General features: G+C 33.3%; 1 protein-coding gene across 8 annotated transcripts in view; it reads right to left on the bottom strand.

Moving 5' to 3' along the window:
• LOC150080016 (oxysterol-binding protein-related protein 8-like) overlaps window positions 1–22,001 on the bottom strand; it is a 464,021-nt gene that overhangs the window by 69,636 nt on the left and 372,384 nt on the right. For all 8 annotated transcript variants that reach the window (XM_090383709.1, XM_090383711.1, XM_090383710.1 and 5 more), the window contains 3 exons: window positions 12,461–12,573; window positions 10,840–11,020; window positions 6,241–6,337 (listed from right to left, as the gene is read on the bottom strand). In XM_090383709.1, coding sequence (XP_090239835.1) covers window positions 6,241–6,337; window positions 10,840–11,020; window positions 12,461–12,573 — 391 coding nt within the window. The remainder of the gene's footprint in view (window positions 1–6,240; window positions 6,338–10,839; window positions 11,021–12,460; window positions 12,574–22,001) is intronic.

The following is a 22,001-nucleotide window of genomic DNA, read 5'->3' as shown; positions in this document are numbered from 1 at the left end:
AAAATGCAAAGATCATAATCAATTAAATTTTGAATGCCAATTAAATAGAAATTTAATGGTGCCCCCTCTGATGGGCACCAAGTCCAGCAGGGATGTAAACCAACTACAATAAAATAAAACAAAAATAGACTGACCATTATGCCCATCACAACAGAGGACCACAAGGCCAATAATGGTCAGGGAATCGCTGCATTTCGATCGCTAGACAAATCGCCGCAAAGGCGAGTCGACCAAAAGATCAGTCCGCCATCAGATCCCCAGATCAAACCGCCAATGCAGAGGACATGAATAGCAGTGGTCCTGATGCAGCGAAAATTAAAAATAGGACAGATACAAATACTCCAATGCAAAGCCACACCACCACCACTGACAAAAAGTAATCTTAACCAGATTATATCGATGAACAATGACTATGGATGGCAGAACGGGCACAGCATTAGCAAATTCACCCACTACTGTCATGTGATATACTTATACATAAATTTCAATAATGTTTGAAATAGCTGAAAACTGAATCATTCATAATAAAAAATAAAAAGGTAAAGTAAACATCAGCGGCAGCAAAAAGCATATTCCTCTAATTACTTTACCTTTTTATTATGAAAAATTTAGTTTTCAACTATTTCAAACATTATTCAAATATATATATATATATATATAAATAATGAAGACAAAGACAGAAGTGGAAATGGAAGATACAAAGTAGGAATATGTGTCAAAAATTTTTTTAGCAAAACATTAAGTATAGGCAAAATTATAAGCCAATAAATAAGAAATTCAGACTGGCACTGAATTGATGTAATGTAGATGCCAAAAAACGTGAAATATCAATCAAATGACAATAAACCACCAAAAAAAGGAAAAATAGATAGAGGACAAATAAAACAAGGAAAAAGAATGGACAAACTGTTGCATCCAACCTCTTCAGAGAAGTCCTGGATACAACAGCTGCGAACAGTTCTGCATTTCAAACATAATGCAAATTACCGCAACCGACAACTAAAATGCCAGTCCATCGAAGCAATAAAATCACATCACAGAGGCCCTAATGCAGTACTAGTAAGAACAGAAAAGTTTAAGCACTTGTCATCTTATTCTTTTTCTTTCCTTCTTTCTCCTAACTTTTTATTTTTAATGGGTAGTTGCTCTGCACTCACTGCCCTCTATAATTTGTTTTATTTTGTGTTATCAATTTCATTTCATTTCTTTTTGGTGGTAGTCTGGTCTACTGGTGAGTTCTTAAGCTTTTTTGTTCTTACTGTTACTGCATTAGGGCCTCTGTGATGTGATTTTACTGCTATAAATTTAGTACACTAATAAGTTTTTTCATTTATTTAGGTTATCTGACAACAATAAACTCCACATAATTAAACTATTGACTAAAGAAAAGTATCAAAATAATCTGAAATCCAAAAATTGCATGCAAAATTAGAGAATGCTGCAGAGACCATTTGTTGATTTAAGAAAACTTTTGTGAATACTAAGCTTATCAAAAAGATTAGCTTCATGATTATGCACAAATTTCAAGTGACAATCTTTGATGGTCAGCCAGACCTACTTTAGTTAGGTGTTCATCTAATAAGAGCATAATAAAGGAAAATCTGAAGAAAGTCCCAGAGTGTCACAAAGACGATGGTCTTTGGAAATAGGAATTTTCACACACTAGTCTCAGGAGGATAATTAAACTTTTAAAATTTAAGTATTGCCATCCCACATCAGCAAAAGTCCTTAATAAAGATTATCCTAACAGATAGGAATTTGCAGAACACCCAAAGAAAAGTGCAAAGAGCAGACAGAAATAGTTAATCAAATTCTATATTCTGATGACTCTACAATAAATAAAATGGGCAGATGAATAGACACAATTGTGTTTATTATGCCTTAAAGAATACATATAACAATATTAAAGAAATTAGTCACCTGGAATAACTATATGGACTGGAATTTGGTTACAGTAATACCCCGACTTACGCGAACTCGGAGTTACGCGGTTCTTGATTTTTTCGTTTGGCAACGCTGCCGCCCACTATCTTCAAGGTCGTTTTTCATATGTTATCGATATACGGTGCGACGGCAGAGAATGAGAGCGAAAGATGAACAAAATTCAACTTTGCTGCTTTTATGTTTTTTATATCAGTGAAGGGAAAACACATTTCACCATAATAACGTAAAAACCAACGCAATTCCAGCTATCGGTATAATCGCAAATGCAATTAGATAGAGTTTACTACCAGTTTATAACAGATTTCACTAGCAGAAACGCAACTGGATTTTTATTGTTTTATGGTAGTAACCCCTAGAAATGTGAGGTGTTAATAGTGTATCTCTGCCTTTATGGTGTTGTTTATTCAGTTGCTACATGCGCGCAGCTTTCTTTATGCGTATCAAGCGTGCCTCCTCGTTTTGTAATTGTGCTTTATTCCCTAAAAATGAGTAAAATACTTACTTAAAAGGTGTGAAAAGGAAGCGTCCTGGTGAAGACACTGCAGATTCAGAGAGAAAAAGAAAAGCAATTATCGATAAACAGAGGCGGACTGGGTCAAAAATTCTTACCCGGGAAAATTTATAATGGCCTCATACTATGGTTTATGGCCAAAATCACACTGGCCCACCGGGGTTTCCCCGGTAAGGCTTATGGCCAGTCCACCTCTGTCGATAGAGAAAAAATATGAAATTGTGAAACGCTTTGAGCGAAATGAAAGACCATGTGATATTGCACGTGCTACAGACCTAAATGAAGCAACGGCGAAAAGCACATGACAATTGCAAACTTGACAGGTTGAAAATTGAAAATGGCTCAATTGTAAAGGGCTTAAAAATTTTAGAAAACATAGACTCCAACGAAGAACGCGTTATAGCTACAAAGCAAGGAATAAAAAAATTCTGCGTGAAAAAAAAGGCGCTGTGTCGTCAGACGAATTTGTTAGATTTTATGAAGCCATCGACATCGAAATAACTTTTTAACGTAAGTCATTTGTTTTTTTAATACATATTTTGTATTAATATGTATAAAGAACTGCAATTTTATTAATATTTTTCTTCTAAACTAGTGTTTTTGTTAGTCCTTGGTCCCAATTAAGCAAAATTTATATGTATTTATATGCAAAGTTGTACCCCGACTTACGCGAATTCGACTTACGCGATTTTCGTCGGACCCACCTATCGCGTAACTTCGGGGTATTACTGTATGTGCAGTTGTCAGACCTTTCATTTTTGCTGACAGCATAAAGTGAAAGCTACCTGGTCATTTTTTAAAAATATAATGCAATCCCAGCTATTTCTTACAAAAATAATCTAAAAGCTATATTACTCATGCAGGTCAAAGTTATTGGCCACAACTTCTGCCCACCCATACTTTCACTTGTTATACCTGACGGTTCTATTGCCTCTTCATCCAAAGATAAAGCTGCCTAATTAGCATCCTATTTTTTTCTCCAACTCTTCTATCAATGATATTTGTAAATCACTTCCTACCATACCAAACACATCTCTCAATGCCTTTCCAGTCTTCCGACAGAATGATATTAGAAGAATCCTGAACAACCTTGATGACAAGAAATCTTCTCTACCAAAGAGAAGATTTGGTGGCATTCTCTATCTCTCTCTCTCTCTCTCTCTCTCTCTCTCTCTCTCTCTCTTTCTCTCTCTCTCTCGTGTGAGATATTTATTGTTTTTTAATATTGTTATGTTTTATATTTTTTGCATAATACAAAACACTGCACCTATATGCAGTTGTGTGTATGTGTGTGTGTGTGTAAATGAAATTCATCTATTGTCTTTCTAGATTAAATATTGTGTTCTATCACCAAATCTTTTTTCCAAATTTGTGCTCCTACTTCATGATGCAATCTTTGGAAGCACAGTGAACTGTCCCAGAGCTTAAGCTGCTGTATCACATTTTCTCTGAATTAACTTATCTTCCAGATCTCCTATGCTCTCTTAACTTTCATACACTGGTGGTAGCTATGAGACAGAAGATTACCTTTCACATCAGTAGACCAAGATTACAGATATCCAAGAACTCTTTAAAAGAACTATGGCACTTATAAACCAGCATGACTTTGACCTTTCTTTGGACAGGAAAGTGTTTCACAGGGCTATCTGGTTGATGGATTGCTAATACAGGTGACCCCCACTTAATGCTGATAATTCGTTCCTGAAAAACAGTGCTAAGACAGGTGAATCAGTGCTAAGCGAACACCGTATTCCTGTAATGTAACATATGCATTTGAGTCGCAGTCTATGCCATAGAATATTTCCTAATCAATAATAAACAGTAGCAAAAAGATGCACAAATGTCGGTCAAAATATTTAATATTAAACATTTGTACATAAAAAATATTCTCCATTACATACGTATATAATTATGTGGTAAGTAACTACACTACTTATCAAAATTAAAATCATGAATTTTAATCCGATGGCCCTGGGCTGTTGAGTTTTCGTAACTTTGGTCAATTTTGGGTGGTACTTTGGCCGTCCTCCTAGTAAACTAAAAGGGGTTTTACTTTAAAATCCCTGCAGCATTATCACCCAACAATAAAGTCAACCGATCGTTCACCACTTTGAAGCCTGGCATGTTTTTTTTTTTTTTTTTTTTTTTCTTATTTTGACATGAAACTTCTTTTAGGCATTCGTTTCCAAAAAAGTCCTGTTTCATCTACGTTAAAAACTTGTTGAGAAGTTTAACACCACTCTTCGATAATTTTTAGCTTTTTTTTGAAAGTTTTGGCTCCATGATCTGCACTTGTGGCTTCTCCCTGGATTTTAAATCTATCTTACCAGCCCTTACTAGCTTTAAATGGTTCCACTTTTCTTTTTTTTTAAAGTGAGCTTTCTTCAGATCATCATATAGGCTAATTGCTTTTTCTTTAATAATATTCAACTTAACAGAATTGTGTGTTGTATATTATCTTCAATAAAATTATTTAGAAGTCTATCTATTTCAATTATAATATTCGGCCTAGTTGCTTGTAATGGAACAGCTGTCTTTCCTGCTGCTAAAATTAATTCTTTATTTTTTTATAATTGTTCTTACAGTTGAACCTGCCAGTCCTAAATTATTGCTCACATCCACTTGTCGTTGAACGGAATCAATTCTAAAATGTATAATTTAATTTTCAAATTCAGCATTTTTCTTACCTTAGTAGGCTTTGTACCGCATTCAGACATTGTTCCTTTTTAATTCTCATCCGTCATTATTAATCTTCGAAAATGTAACTGCGTTGCATTAATTATGATACAATGTTTGAGTAAACTGTCCGTTACGGACGATGTCAAACACTGTACCAAGTGATGACTAGACTTTGGATAAATGCATATAATACAAATATTACAAGCAATATAATTGATTATTTTTTAAAATGTTGATTGTAACAAGTCACCACGGGAAACTTTGCTATTCATTTTCATACTATCGATTATATCAGATAACGTTTTCGTTAAACATGCCAAAAATTCAATCGCAGTAGTAGTATAGTTCAAAAACTTCTCAAAAAAGAAAGACTAACTAGTTACCATCCTCTGCATGAACTGAAATTTTGTCTATCGTATAACTATTACATCAAAAGATGCTTTCATTTTGCTCAATAGTACATCAGCAAGTTTTGCCCATATCAGATTCATTTATCCTTTTCATATCTGTATGGGACAAGAATAAATGCTGCAACTACCTGAAATTTTTGTTTCTCTACCACATTTTTATGATTACTTCCACTGGATACTGGTTGTTTCTACAGTTTAAGATGAGAAACTATTTCTTGTCAAATCTACAATTCAGTGTTAATGTAATCTTAAACTATCCCACCATTAAAATATATATATATTTTTAATTTATATTCCCATCTAGAAAGAATTCCTCAAGACATCACTGATATTCCAAGTCAAAAAGCTCAGCTCTAGGAGAGTCAGTTTGATTCAGGGTAAAGTCCTTAATTTGTATAACTCTATATAGAGATTCCATTCCTCCCTACTTTATTCTTCAACCTGCTATCAATTTTCTTCATATTCTGAGTGAGTAATAATTTATATTGAAAAAGCATAATATAAAAATGCGACACAAAGTTTATATATGTTTTAAAATTAACTATATTAACAGTTATAAATTTTAGGACCACTACAACTTTTAGAGGCTTTGTTCCTAGAAATTACTGGGAATGAGCTTTACAGAATTTTTTCCATTCATATTTATAGCAAAAAACAAAGAGAAAAGAAACAAAAAGTCCTATGTTATTTGCTTACCATAAAATTTAGACTTAGCCAAAATACAGCCACTAAGGCAAAAACCATCCTGCCTATTTGTCACATAAAATGCTGATACTGGTGGATGATGAGAGACCTGAAAATATTTACCAATATAAAAAAAAAAAATAAATAAATAAAAAAAAATTGGTTTATAAATAAAACTAAAAATTCTGAAATATTTTTCATTTTTACTTCTTTTATATAAATTAATAAATGATACCTTATTCAGCTTGGACATAAAACGATCATCTCATTAGAATGTGAACTGTTCAATTTAGACTTCCATATACATTAAACATCTTACAGTTTTTAACTGCTTGAAAAAAAATGCATAACCACTAACTATATTATGATTATTCTTGTAAGAAATGGGGAATGAGGCCTAAACCCACAGTGGATCAGTTCTTAGAGATATTAAATGGAAGAAATTACAGCCAATAACTATAGAAAAATAGCATGAAGAAAACACTATTAACAATCTAACAGCAATTTGTGCTTCATCCATTTCGTCCAGGTATTAGAACAATTTTCACAACAGGTATTAAGAGTTACACAGATATAACATCTAATACCTATTGTTGAAAATGATTTTTGAATTGGTTACAGAAAATTAAGATGCCTGCTAATTACTGCACAATTAGTAAAAAAATTCATGATTAAGTTAACCCAATTATATGCATGCAATGACTGACATGCGTCATGAAGAGATATTGATAGTAACTGCACTTTGCTGCTACATGCTTTCCTCCAATCAGTAATACTCTGACTTCATAACATTGATGCAGCACATGGAGTCAAACTGTTTACACACGCACTTCACATTTCTTGCAGAGAGCACTGCTGTTAGTGAAGCACTCTCCTCGAGCTAAAACATAGGTTGAAGGGCATAGTTTTTAAATTTGCATTCTCTCTCTGACAGGTCTAAATGAGTTTTAATTTTCAAAAATTTGTTTAAAATGTTTTTTCAATACAGAACATGGATTTTTCACAGCTGTTTCAGAAAAGAAACAAATTATAGGTGGCATCAAAAAAAAATGAACAATTCTGAATTATTTTTAGTGATTTTTCAAATTTTCATAACCTATACAGAGTTAAAATAAATATAGAAGGTGACATTTGCTTTCAGCAGCATGCATGACTTGAATCCCAAGCAGATGTATCCTCATCATCAAGGATAAATTAAAGACAGAGAATCCCTGACTTTATTTTAGTTGAGTTTATTTATTGTGGAAGTGGCATTTGCTTGTAACAAAAACATAATCAAAACCTGTATACAGGATTTGTTGATCTTGAAAAGTATAGAACAAAGTACACATAGCCATCTGCTCTTTAAAATTTTAGAAAAATATGGAATTAAGATAATCTTTTAAGGAAAAGAAAAATCTACAGTGAGGACTGGGTTGTTTAAAGTAAACTGGGAGAAAAAAAAAATTTAATAAATAAATAAATAGAACTTTAATAATAAACAAACAATAATAACATATTACGTTAATAATAGTTCACACCAGTCAAGGTTCCATACACAGGAACCTTGACTGGTGTGGTCACCACACAAAATGCTACCTCTACACAAGTTTCACACTTCCACAGCACTGGAGCAAGTTATTCAAATTTATTTATTTATTTTTTTGTAGGGAAGAGGATTTTTGACTAATCCATGGCTTCAAGGGCATTCTTTCATTGTTAGAATGTCACAAGAGATATCCATGGAATGGCAATATATCATCATAGTATATCCCATGCATGTTCAACAAGGTTATGTCAGCAGAACAAAATGGCTAATTCATGAGCACTATGCTCATCTCTCTCACAGCAAGTTATCTGACATAATGTAATTCACTAACACCTATGAGTCCCTCAGAAACAAATTTCACATCTGCACTAGAGAAGGGCTCACTATGGAGAAGAGCTGACACTGCTGGTCCAGCCAATGTGTTCATGAATGTAGCTCCTTGTTATGTATATAAAAGGATGAAGAAAGGTACAGTTATGGTTTAAGAAATTAACATAAAATTGGCATAAAGGTAGTTGGCATCTTTTGGCATTACTTGTGTTTGCAACAATTTCATTAACGTGTTAATATAAATCACTGGGTGGGCAGTAGAAATAAAACCCTCTTTAAAAAAAAAAAAGCATATGATCTTGTACCTTTTCTTTTCACATATGCAGAGAATTCCCACTGCAACTGTATACCATTCAGCTATTGTGTATTATTTCCTTTTATTAATCATCAGAAGACACCCAAGGATGACTATTGGCTAGCGGGTGCAACTACATGAGGTAACCTGCACCTTATTTTACAAACTAAGATGCAGTTTACCACATGCATCTAAGGTTTCAGTACACATGATTTCCACCTGTGAAATATTTACAACTGATTGTATTACGCAGTAAATATATTTACTAAATAAGTACTGATAAAAGAAGAATGTGTGAACTCTGCAAGATGGCATATTTATAAAGGTTGACTTGCTAAAGCAGTCCATATAACACTAGCATTTGACAAAATTTTTATTTACATTAGGAGTAAAAACATAGTTAAAGATTATTACAAGTGTGGCATATAATGAGAAGTTATTGCAACTAACATTACTTAATAAAGTAAATATAAAGTTAATATTTAATATTATAAAATAATATTAAATAAGAGAAATTATACAGTAATACTGAGGTGAAGTGGGCACAGTCATGGTCAACCTAGACTTTTTGCTGCCTGAGGTAAAATATGAATCTCACCACTTTTGTATATTATTTATATTTAAACACTAAATACTCTTTACCTTGCTTATCAGTCAGGCTCTGATGGAATTAATATATATAGTAATAACATAACTCTTACTGTCTCGAGGGTGCATACCAGACAATACAGTGGCAAGGTAGTGAAATGTATAAGTATAAGATATTGTTTGATTACAGTCATTTTGATGGAATTAATATACATAGTAATAACATAACTCTTACTGTCTCGAGGGTGCATACCAGACAATACAGTGGCAAGGTAGTGAAATGTATAAGTATAAGATATTGTTTGATTACAGTCATTTTGTTTGTCGCAAAGCAAAGATATTGCATCAGCTGTTGCTATAAATACGGCATTGGAAGGTTATGCACTCTCATTAGTATCCTGTTTTGCAGAGATGTAAGCATGGCTCCATATGTTCAGTTGAAACAAAGAAAAAAAGTGTAGCCGTTGCTCTGTTCCAGGAAGGGCTTTCTAGGCATGCTATCGCTGATAAAATAGGCTGCCACCGGTCACCAGTATCCCAGGTGCTGAAATTAAAGCGTGAAACCAGTGATGTGAAGAGAAAACTTGGATCAGCCGTAAGAGAGCGACTATGCCTTCCCAAGATCGATATTTGAAATGCCTATGTCTAAGTAATTGCCATGGTAGTGTTCCTGACCTAAAACTGGACTTTGAGATGGCCTCTGGTGTTAAAACAAGTGCATGAACTATCCAAATACGGCTTTTGGAATGTGGTCTGCATGCCTATCGGCCCAAGAAGAAGCCTTTGTTGACCCAACAAATGAGAAAGAAGTGACTTGCCTGGGATAAAACGCATGGACAAAAGAGCAATGGGACACAGTCATCTTTTCTAACAAATCGAAATTCAACCTGGATGGCTTGGACGGGAAGCGATATGTCAGAAGAAGGTCCAAAACTGCACTACACGGAGGTCCAAAACTGCATTTTTCAACAGGATTCAGCATCTTGCCACACAGCAAAACTGGTAAGTTTTATGCTATTTAGATTTAATGATGAGTTTGTCTGCTTGTCTCAAGTCTTAAAACATACTTGCACCAATGTTTTCCCTCGTTTTTCTCCCTTAAGGTACAGTCATTCCTCAGAAATGCTGGCATTAGTGTTGGACTGGCACATAATGTTGTCTAAAATTGCTCAGAAGAAGCCAACAAGTAAGATTCAGCTGCAGGAGAGCACTGTAAGGGTGTGGTACCACAAAATTAGGCAACCGTATATCCAGAAGTTGATTAACTATATGCCAGATCATCGCAAGGCTGTAATTGCAGCTTGAGAAGGAACAACAAAATATCGAGGACTTATTTTGCTGATTTACAGTACACAATACTATTACGTTAACATGTCATTTCAGTTTGTACCCATAAATGCAATAAAATGTATGTCTGATTGTCACGATTCCATTTGCATGATTTCTCATATTTCCATTAATTATGCATTTCACCCTTTGGGAAGATACTTATGGCAATTAGGTAGAGTCTTTTTTTTTTTTTTTTTTTATTGGATTTCATTTACAGAGATATATATCCCAACTAACAAATGCATTTCGAACATTTCAGCAACCCACAATACAGCACAAAACACATTATTTGCAAAATTCACAAGTGATGCAGTTTTTTTGTCCGCAAATATGTATATCCAAACCCACATAAGCATTCAAATTATCTTGAATTATTTATCTTATATTTGAAAAAAAAAAAACCCTGCATTCAAAACTAAAATATCTTGATTTACGGCCACAGAAAAACAGACTGTGAAATACTAACATTACTTTTTATTTTATTTTTTGAGCTGAGTAATATTTACACAGGATAAATTATATTCTCAAATCAGAAACCTACTTGTTCTGCAATATAAAATGTTCTGCTATCAGTACTGGGATGCTTCCAATAGCACCGAAACACTTCCCCTAGAATTGGATTATAGGGTTTCTTCAGACCTTTTGGTTTTTTATAAAAACCAGAGAGATACCATTTTACCACAGTCTTCATTCTGGTAAAAGGATCATCCTCCAGTACAGCTCTGTAAGAATACATCAATTTTAGATTAAACTATGAAAATTATGAACTGTAGTTAATTATCTATTAAATAGATAGATAATTGACTGCAGCAGTCAAAATATTTGTATAAAGCTTATTTAATACACCATATAATGAACAACTTTAACCAATTAAGGAATATGAACAAATACATTAATTTTATTTAGTATTTCAACAACCTTGAAATTCCCAATTATTTTCAGGTTGATTTGAAAAAAGTATAGGTACACTTTGGAAAGGAAAATAAGTTAGGTAATGTATGCAGTGCATTACATTTCAGGTATGTTTGATTTTTTTGTTAAATTAAGTTTGTATAACTTTGTATAAAATTCCTATAGCTTTATGCTCTTTAAAATTAGCTGTTCAGTTTAATTACAACTGTATAATATTTATTACTCTCCACCAGTATTCTTTTTTCAAATAACTTTTTTGTCTCTATATATGTATCTCTACACAAGCAACAGCACAGTCATAAGTCTTACATAATAATACACAAAAAGCATGCTTTGTTTTGTTTGTTTGTTTGTTTTATTATTTGGTTTTTAGGAGCTTTAGCAACTAAGGCCATATTGCTCCGGGGATATGCGGTGGTCATTCCCTGACCTTTCCGCATCCTCCATATTTGGTGGTCACAGGCTTGAACCCTGGGCTAATCAAAAAGCGTGTGCTACGCACTGCTGCTCCTGCCCACCTGGCTACATAGACGCCACAGAAAGCATGCACAGACTTTCTAAAATAACAATGCTACACTAAAATTACATTTAATCTACTAATTTATTTTTTACATGCAAATTGTAAGGGGAAAAAAAATATATTTTCCAGATTTCTATTTGTCCAATTTTTATGAAATTTGGAATGACCTGACAAATACTTTAAAATTCCCAAATATAAAATTTCATGAAAATCCATAACTGAGTTACTTGTGGATGGATGGAAGGGCAGATATGGCAATGAAAACAGGTGTGCACATGTGTGTCTAAAAATGATAAATGAATAGTCATTTGAATTAAAAGAGAATATTTCTAAACATTTAAGTTAAAAAAAAAAAAAAAAAAAACTGCATTCATCATTTGTTTGTTAATCTAGTAGATGTTGCCAAATCACCACTTTTGAGGGAACCACTACTAATTCAGCTAAAGCAGAGACTGTAATAAAAAATGTTTTACAAGGGAAGGAGAAGAAAACTTAACATTTAGATTAAAATCGCTGTGCAAGCTATTTCTACAAATTCAGATTAATTTTCTTTAAATGTAATAGATCATAACTTTTCCTTGATGATTACAATTTAGTATATTTTTAACAATAAAAAAACCTTTTATTAGAATAAAATAGAAACAGAATGCTATTATATTTAGAAATCTATTTAGAATGAGGTATAATTATATTGTTAAACACTTGATAGACTCAAATTTCTTGTACTTACTTGGAAAGTATATCAGAATGGTAGTAATAATCTGAAAGTTTGTCAAGAAAGGACCTGGGTTCTAAAATAAATGTTGGCAAAACAACCTTGGATAAATCCATTCCTGGTCTAACCTGCCAAGGAAAGAAAAGTGGTAATTTTTTTTTTTTCTTTTGGAAAAAGTAAAAGTATCTGTAATGCACAGAATAAATTGCAATTTAAATGGAAAAATTTAATAAAGAATAACAGAAGATTATGAGATGTCTTTCTCTAAACAGGAGTAAAGCTAAACAAAAGAAAAGAAAAAAAAAAAAATAATAATCTGGTTTGGTTTAGTATTAGCTATAACAATGCAAGGAAGCCACATTCTTATAACATCAGCACAATATATATATATATATATATATATATATATAAAAAAAGAAAAAAAAGCTGGCAAAAAGAATTTTTCTACAAACTAGTCTGAAACCAACCCCTTGTAATTTGAATCCTTAGCCTCTAGTTTCATTTATAAACATGAAAAATTCATCTTCACTCATTTTACTGTCCCTTCCCCTACAGACAGTCAGATCGTCTAGGTGTCTAGTTGAGAAGGTCAGTAAGCACACATCTTTGATCTCTTCGTAGGAGTTCCCTCTGAAGTGTGGTTGCTTCCATACCTCAACATAGTATTCTATGTCCAGGTATGGAAGCAGTCTCAATTCTTACAATTGCCTTTTACAGTGTAATTATAATTAAAAGAGACAGTTTGAAAACCACACCACCCTTGATCTTTTTTTGCCAACAATCCTTCGATATACACGACTAATACTTGTGACGTTCTAGCCTGGCAGCAAGAGCATGAAATGGGATGATCTGTAATTTCTATTCTTTTCCTTTGCTGGATTACTGTTTTAAATCATCTGATCCCAATGTTTGCTCACAGTGGACACTGAAATTATTCTTGTAGGAATGAAATTCTTCATTCTACAATTCATCTTAAAATTTTCATTTTCCAATAACTGTATTAAGGCTGTTCAAGAAAATGTGGCATATTAGCATCATGCGATGCAAGAAAGCAAGCTTATGCAGCATCAGCCAAAAAAAAAAAAAAAAAAAACCCTCCCATTTCACCCACCCCTCCATTCGTTCCGAACGCCTGTCCAGCTCAGCCTTAAATTTTAACCCCAGGGGCTCACATCTGGTGAGTATGGGCTTGGCACACCTGAGCTGGATATCATCATATCTCTCTCTCTCGGTAACTCAAATTGTTTTTGGCTGGTGCAGCATAGAAGCCTGTCTCACCAATCAACTACCTGCTGGCTAAAGGCAAATTTCCGCACATTTATTCTACAACTATCTTTCCTCAATTTGAAACTGTGCCACCCTCAGGTTCTTAGTCTAAGCAAGAGGAAGAATTCCATCAGCTTGCTCAACCCATTCAAGGCCTTGTACACCTCAATCAGATCACCTCACAGGTGCCTACTCTCCAGGTGCTGCAATTTGCAGAACTTAAGCCTTTCTTGGTAAGAGTACCCCTTTGTTCCCCTCACCAATCTTGTTGCCCTTATTTGTACTCTTTCTAGCAACTCAAAATCCTTCCTAAAATGAGGCCTCCAGACCTGTACACAGTACTCTAGGTGCAGCCTGACTATTGACTTGTATAACGGGATAATCACCTTCCTGTCCTTGCTAGCAAAATTCGTATATATCATTGACAAGACTCCATGACCTGCCCTGGCAGCCCATCTGCACTGCTCAGCGAACTTCATATTTGACTGCACAATTACCCCCAGGTCTTTTTCTAATGCTAGGAACCGCTAGTGAACCTATACATAAATATACTGGATACTGGCACGGCACCGTCTTGGTCATTTTCAATCTTACAAGGTAGTTAGTTATTTGGTTTTTAGGAGCATTAGCAACTAAGGCCATATTGCTCCGGGATATGCGGTGGTCATTCCCTGACCTTTCCGCATCCTCTGTATTTGGTGGTGACGGGCTCGAACCCTGGTCTAATCAAGAAGCATGTGCTACGCACTGCTGCTCCTGGCTACGGAGGCACCTCTTACAAGGTAACGGTAAGTTTCTTTCTACTTGCCTGTTCCTACAGTTCAATATCATTACTTTAGTTTTTCAATTCTTTTGCTTGCTTCTGTAAGGTCATCCACCACGATCTGTATGCCCTACTAATAATAATTATAATTTCATTTAGTGGCATAATTTATAAGATTTATTCTAGCTGCAAAATTTCAAATTTCGTGCTTAACACATGTCTACAGCACACGTGCACCACAGCATAGAGAGCACGTCAGAAACAGAAGCAAGAACATTGCCGTCGTTCTCATAATTTCAGTGAATGACCTCTGACAAAGACACTCAAATTGTGAAAAACACTGCAATGTAATCTTATTTTGATCGCCTTTTCACCTTTTATTTTTAAAATTTCCTGTCTCTTTCTTTTTCATATCATATATTGCTACATTCCTTTTCCATTTAGTCGAGTTCACTTCTAGTGTATACCATAGATTCAATAGGCTTAAAACAAATCTTCTTCACACACTTTCTACATACTATAAAATCTTTTTATATATATATATATATATATATATATATCCTAGTATGTGAAAGTGAAATATAAATATTATAATAAATATAAATTGTAAAATTAAATTATTTTGTTTTATTTTGTTTTATTTTGTTTTATTCCCATAACCAATTAATGCCATCTAAGACGATTAAACATTACATCGGTCTGTATATATAGGTAAATGAATTAGGTGGTAGTATAATAATATAATATAAATAATATATTGGCTTGTCAGTTAAACCAATAACCAAGATAGGTACCTAACGTGACCAGGAAAAAATACATGCTATGCATTAAGCAATATATTACAAAATATATAAAAATCGATACATTAAAAAGTTAATTATGGCAATAGGTTACATTGAAGAGGACTTTTTCTAGGGCTAACCCTTTCAATGTAACTACCGTAATTAACGAGCTATCCGTTTCTGTAGTCATCGTCCAGCTAGGCAAAGTCCAAAAAGCAAAAAGTAAATTAGGCCAAAACAGATAAATAACTAAATTTCTAAATTTAGTAGCAAGCTAGTGCGATGACTGTTAGCCCGACGGATAGCCAAAATTAAATTTACATAAGCAAAAAAGAGCATATAAAATATTTTTAGGCATCAGTGTGTAGTAAAAAGATAGAGCAGCAGCCAGTGCTAACAAAAGGCGAACGGAAAAGTTAGAAGGATAGTTATAGTATCTCACTCCCCCTCGAATACTCTAATAGATCATGAGATATGAAAATTAGGAATAAGAAAGAGAAAGGTAAACAGAAAAGAAAAAGTAAAATCAATGACTAGGATGCAACCTTATAGAAAGGTATCCCATTTTGTGGCAGGCAATGTAAAGAAAACATTACGCTTAAAATTTTAACATTTTAACAAGCTTACCAACGCGAATCCAAGGCAGGAAAAAAAGCCTCGGGAAATAGCACGTGCTGAATATATACTACTGTGCGCAGCCCCCCCTGGTAGGTGTAGTAGATAAGTAAAGCGATAAATTAGGCATATTTACAAGTAGCGCCCTCTGCATTGTCAATATGCCAAAGAACATAACTAAATAATAATGCCGTCAAATAATTATATCTTGAAATTAAATTAGAAGTTAACAGAATATGTTCCTGCCCATAGAGCAAATATAGGTACGACGTTTTCAATGCGTGTAAGCTATATGTGACTTACTTCATGAGCAGTACCTACTATATACATATATACATGCCCAACGTCATTCATATTAGCCAACGAAACTCCCACAACAATTTTTTAAACCAAGTATGTTATATTAGTGCCTGTATATTACTAATTCTATAATCCTCTGTGCGCTAAGGTTATAATTTTCCTTGCTACATGCTATAATTAAGGCTTTATAAATAAATCGTGCTATTATGTGGTGTGGGAAGCCATTATTTAATAACTTAGTTCTGAAATCAATCAGTGTATCTATCATATAATCCATCTGATTACATATACTTAATCTTCTTAAACTTTGTGCGATAATTATATTGCGATGAATTCTTTTTGATATATTTGAGTTCCAGTTTGTGAGGTCGATAGCATTAAAATTATAATCTTTGCGTTTATCATACAACTTGGTGTGTACGGTATTATTATCATCTATTCTTATATCCAAGTCCAAGAAAGTAGCAGAATTGGAATTAGCATTTGTGCTTTCTAAAGTTAATTCAGGCGGATAATATTTAATAGCTTCTGTAAGGAAGTCTGGCATATTGAAAACTATCAAATCGTCAATATATCTGTATACAACCATATTGCTTTTAAAGTTATACTCGAAGTGGTGTAGATATAAATTAGCCACTAAACAAGAACTACAAGCACCCATAGGTATGCCTGTGTATTGTCTATAAAGATTGCTGCCATTAAATATATAGTTATTGAATATACAAAGATTAAACAGGTCATCCCAGTGGCTTTTGTCACAAGGTAAGATATTTTTGTATTTATCATAATAGTCGCAGAACACCGTTTTTAGGCTGTTATGAGGGATGCTGGTAAACAGGTTATTAAAATCGAAAGTATTAATCTGTTCTATAGTATTACTGACTGTGTTGTTTTTTATATAACTTAATACCGGTCTATTATTAAGAATGATCTTAGAATGGCCTATGTTATCAAAAATAATTTGAAGTAGATTAACCAGTTTGCGATGTGGAATCTTGGCGTAGCTATCCCTACACGAAGTTATGAATCTAAAACCAGTAGGTTTTTTATGAAATTTAGGTATACAGTATATGTATGGGTATATTGTACTATGGTTAGTAAGCTTTAATTTTTTATGCCAAGCACGTATTTTCTTAGTAATAGTGTTTAGCTTGTCCGTTACTTTATGGTAAGTGATGCTATTGTCAAGCTCATTTAGCAAAGTAGTAGTGTAAAATTTTTTACAAATAATACTGTAATTATTGGAGGCTTTATCAATAGTTGTTATAACAAACTTATTTTGTATAAGTTTAAGCTTCTGTTTAATTGTGTCCATATTAAAAACCTTAGTAGGTATTATTGTCTTGCATTTAGACCGTATCTGCTTCTTGATAGCCAGAAATGTGAGTGTAATCCACTTTTGGAAGGCTTCCAAGGATACATTATGTTTGTACGATAATTTAAGGCAGAACTTCATAATATCTGAGTGAAGCTGTTTAATAATAGCGTTGGTGTTAATATCGGTATATGGTCGAAATTTGAAACCAAATGAGAGAATCTCACGTAGCTCAGGACTGTCTATAATGCTTAAATCTCCTGTGATAATGTGTTTATGGTGTGCGTCCACAAAAGCCTGATATTGCGGTAAATGGCAAAAACATTCCGCCTCAATATCGTTATTGATGAGGTTAGTGGCTGCTTTTTTATAATTGCAGACAGAAAGTCCAAACGGTTTGTTATAACTGAATCTGGTGCATATCTGTGTATTGGTAATAGGCAAATCATTTTTATATATGTTAATAAATTTATCTAAGCAGATATTATCAAACACTACATGGCTGAATTTAATGTTTATATATTCTTTTGTGACCTTAGTTTTTTTATTACTAAACATAAATTTAATTATGTCTATAATCAGGTGTTTAAGGTGTAGGTTGTTATGCCTATATGTAGAGTTAATGGTGGCCAGAGCTCGGATTTTACTATGCTTCAACCCGAATATAAAATCGTGAATCTGTTTGACATGTATAATGGTATTGTCCCAATCCATTAACATGTCATAGAAATTGTCAGTTCTATTTGGTGTGTGTGCTTTTTTACTATGGCTAGTATATGCCATTCTATTATTTTTGGGACTTTTTACTAATTGAAACAGTTTATATATACATGTATCATCTATAGTACTGCTGGTGTAGCAATGCCCATTAAACTTATTATTATATATACCTCATTGTATACCTCATACATTGTATGATGTTGTATACCTCATACATTGCAACCTGTGTGAAGCAAAATATATTGGGCAAACAGGAGGGGAGTTGCATATTAGGATTAATGTGCATAGATCGCACATTAAAAATTTCGTTAATATAAAAGACATCGAACTACAGCACTTTCAAGTACACAGCTTTAGTAATACTACTATTTCTATATTAGACATTAAAAGTAACCCCTATGACAGGTTAGAATCCGAAAATATCAATATATTAAAATATAAAACTCTGTATCCTTATGGACTTAATAATAAGTTTAATGGGCATTGCTACACCAGCAGTACTATAGATGATACATGTATATATAAACTGTTTCAATTAGTAAAAAGTCCCAAAAATAATAGAATGGCATATACTAGCCATAGTAAAAAAGCACACACACCAAATAGAACTGACAATTTCTATGACATGTTAATGGATTGGGACAATACCATTATACATGTCAAACAGATTCACGATTTTATATTCGGGTTGAAGCATAGTAAAATCCGAGCTCTGGCCACCATTAACTCTACATATAGGCATAACAACCTACACCTTAAACACCTGATTATAGACATAATTAAATTTATGTTTAGTAATAAAAAAACTAAGGTCACAAAAGAATATATAAACATTAAATTCAGCCATGTAGTGTTTGATAATATCTGCTTAGATAAATTTATTAACATATATAAAAATGATTTGCCTATTACCAATACACAGATATGCACCAGATTCAGTTATAACAAACCGTTTGGACTTTCTGTCTGCAATTATAAAAAAGCAGCCACTAACCTCATCAATAACGATATTGAGGCGGAATGTTTTTGCCATTTACCGCAATATCAGGCTTTTGTGGACGCACACCATAAACACATTATCACAGGAGATTTAAGCATTATAGACAGTCCTGAGCTACGTGAGATTCTCTCATTTGGTTTCAAATTTCGACCATATACCGATATTAACACCAACGCTATTATTAAACAGCTTCACTCAGATATTATGAAGTTCTGCCTTAAATTATCGTACAAACATAATGTATCCTTGGAAGCCTTCCAAAAGTGGATTACACTCACATTTCTGGCTATCAAGAAGCAGATACGGTCTAAATGCAAGACAATAATACCTACTAAGGTTTTTAATATGGACACAATTAAACAGAAGCTTAAACTTATACAAAATAAGTTTGTTATAACAACTATTGATAAAGCCTCCAATAATTACAGTATTATTTGTAAAAAATTTTACACTACTACTTTGCTAAATGAGCTTGACAATAGCATCACTTACCATAAAGTAACGGACAAGCTAAACACTATTACTAAGAAAATACGTGCTTGGCATAAAAAATTAAAGCTTACTAACCATAGTACAATATACCCATACATATACTGTATACCTAAATTTCATAAAAAACCTACTGGTTTTAGATTCATAACTTCGTGTAGGGATAGCTACGCCAAGATTCCACATCGCAAACTGGTTAATCTACTTCAAATTATTTTTGATAACATAGGCCATTCTAAGATCATTCTTAATAATAGACCGGTATTAAGTTATATAAAAAACAACACAGTCAGTAATACTATAGAACAGATTAATACTTTCGATTTTAATAACCTGTTTACCAGCATCCCTCATAACAGCCTAAAAACGGTGTTCTGCGACTATTATGATAAATACAAAAATATCTTACCTTGTGACAAAAGCCACTGGGATGACCTGTTTAATCTTTGTATATTCAATAACTATATATTTAATGGCAGCAATCTTTATAGACAATACACAGGCATACCTATGGGTGCTTGTAGTTCTTGTTTAGTGGCTAATTTATATCTACACCACTTCGAGTATAACTTTAAAAGCAATATGGTTGTATACAGATATATTGACGATTTGATAGTTTTCAATATGCCAGACTTCCTTACAGAAGCTATTAAATATTATCCGCCTGAATTAACTTTAGAAAGCACAAATGCTAATTCCAATTCTGCTACTTTCTTGGACTTGGATATAAGAATAGATGATAATAATACCGTACACACCAAGTTGTATGATAAACGCAAAGATTATAATTTTAATGCTATCGACCTCACAAACTGGAACTCAAATATATCAAAAAGAATTCATCGCAATATAATTATCGCACAAAGTTTAAGAAGATTAAGTATATGTAATCAGATGGATTATATGATAGATACACTGATTGATTTCAGAACTAAGTTATTAAATAATGGCTTCCCACACCACATAATAGCACGATTTATTTATAAAGCCTTAATTATAGCATGTAGCAAGGAAAATTATAACCTTAGCGCACAGAGGATTATAGAATTAGTAATATACAGGCACTAATATAACATACTTGGTTTAAAAAATTGTTGTGGGAGTTTCGTTGGCTAATATGAATGACGTTGGGCATGTATATATGTATATAGTAGGTACTGCTCATGAAGTAAGTCACATATAGCTTACACGCATTGAAAACGTCGTACCTATATTTGCTCTATGGGCAGGAACATATTCTGTTAACTTCTAATTTAATTTCAAGATATAATTATTTGACGGCATTATTATTTAGTTATGTTCTTTGGCATATTGACAATGCAGAGGGCGCTACTTGTAAATATGCCTAATTTATCGCTTTACTTATCTACTACACCTACCAGGGGGGGCTGCGCACAGTAGTATATATTCAGCACGTGCTATTTCCCGAGGCTTTTTTTCCTGCCTTGGATTCGCGTTGGTAAGCTTGTTAAAATGTTAAAATTTTAAGCGTAATGTTTTCTTTACATTGCCTGCCACAAAATGGGATACCTTTCTATAAGGTTGCATCCTAGTCATTGATTTTACTTTTTCTTTTCTGTTTACCTTTCTCTTTCTTATTCCTAATTTTCATATCTCATGATCTATTAGAGTATTCGAGGGGGAGTGAGATACTATAACTATCCTTCTAACTTTTCCGTTCGCCTTTTGTTAGCACTGGCTGCTGCTCTATCTTTTTACTACACACTGATGCCTAAAAATATTTTATATGCTCTTTTTTGCTTATGTAAATTTAATTTTGGCTATCCGTCGGGCTAACAGTCATCGCACTAGCTTGCTACTAAATTTAGAAATTTAGTTATTTATCTGTTTTGGCCTAATTTACTTTTTGCTTTTTGGACTTTGCCTAGCTGGACGATGACTACAGAAACGGATAGCTCGTTAATTACGGTAGTTACATTGAAAGGGTTAGCCCTAGAAAAAGTCCTCTTCAATGTAACCTATTGCCATAATTAACTTTTTAATGTATCGATTTTTATATATTTTGTAATATATTGCTTAATGCATAGCATGTATTTTTTCCTGGTCACGTTAGGTACCTATCTTGGTTATTGGTTTAACTGACAAGCCAATATATTATTTATATTATATTATTATACTACCACCTAATTCATTTACCTATATATATATATATATATATATATATATATATAAATAAAAATGGTAGACCTTATTCTAGCCATAAAAATCTCAATTTTACACCAGGCCATCCAAAAGATTTAAGTCATCCAAATGTTGAAGTTTTGTTCTAGCACCACAGTTGTACT

This window comes from Mastigoproctus giganteus, chromosome 10 (assembly GCF_048544385.1).
Source record: "Mastigoproctus giganteus isolate SK-2022 chromosome 10, ASM4854438v1, whole genome shotgun sequence".
NCBI classification, from domain to species: Eukaryota; Metazoa; Arthropoda; class Arachnida; order Uropygi; family Thelyphonidae; genus Mastigoproctus; species Mastigoproctus giganteus.
Note: the sequence above shows the minus strand (reverse complement) of the source record. Positions and strands in the feature narration are given on the sequence as shown.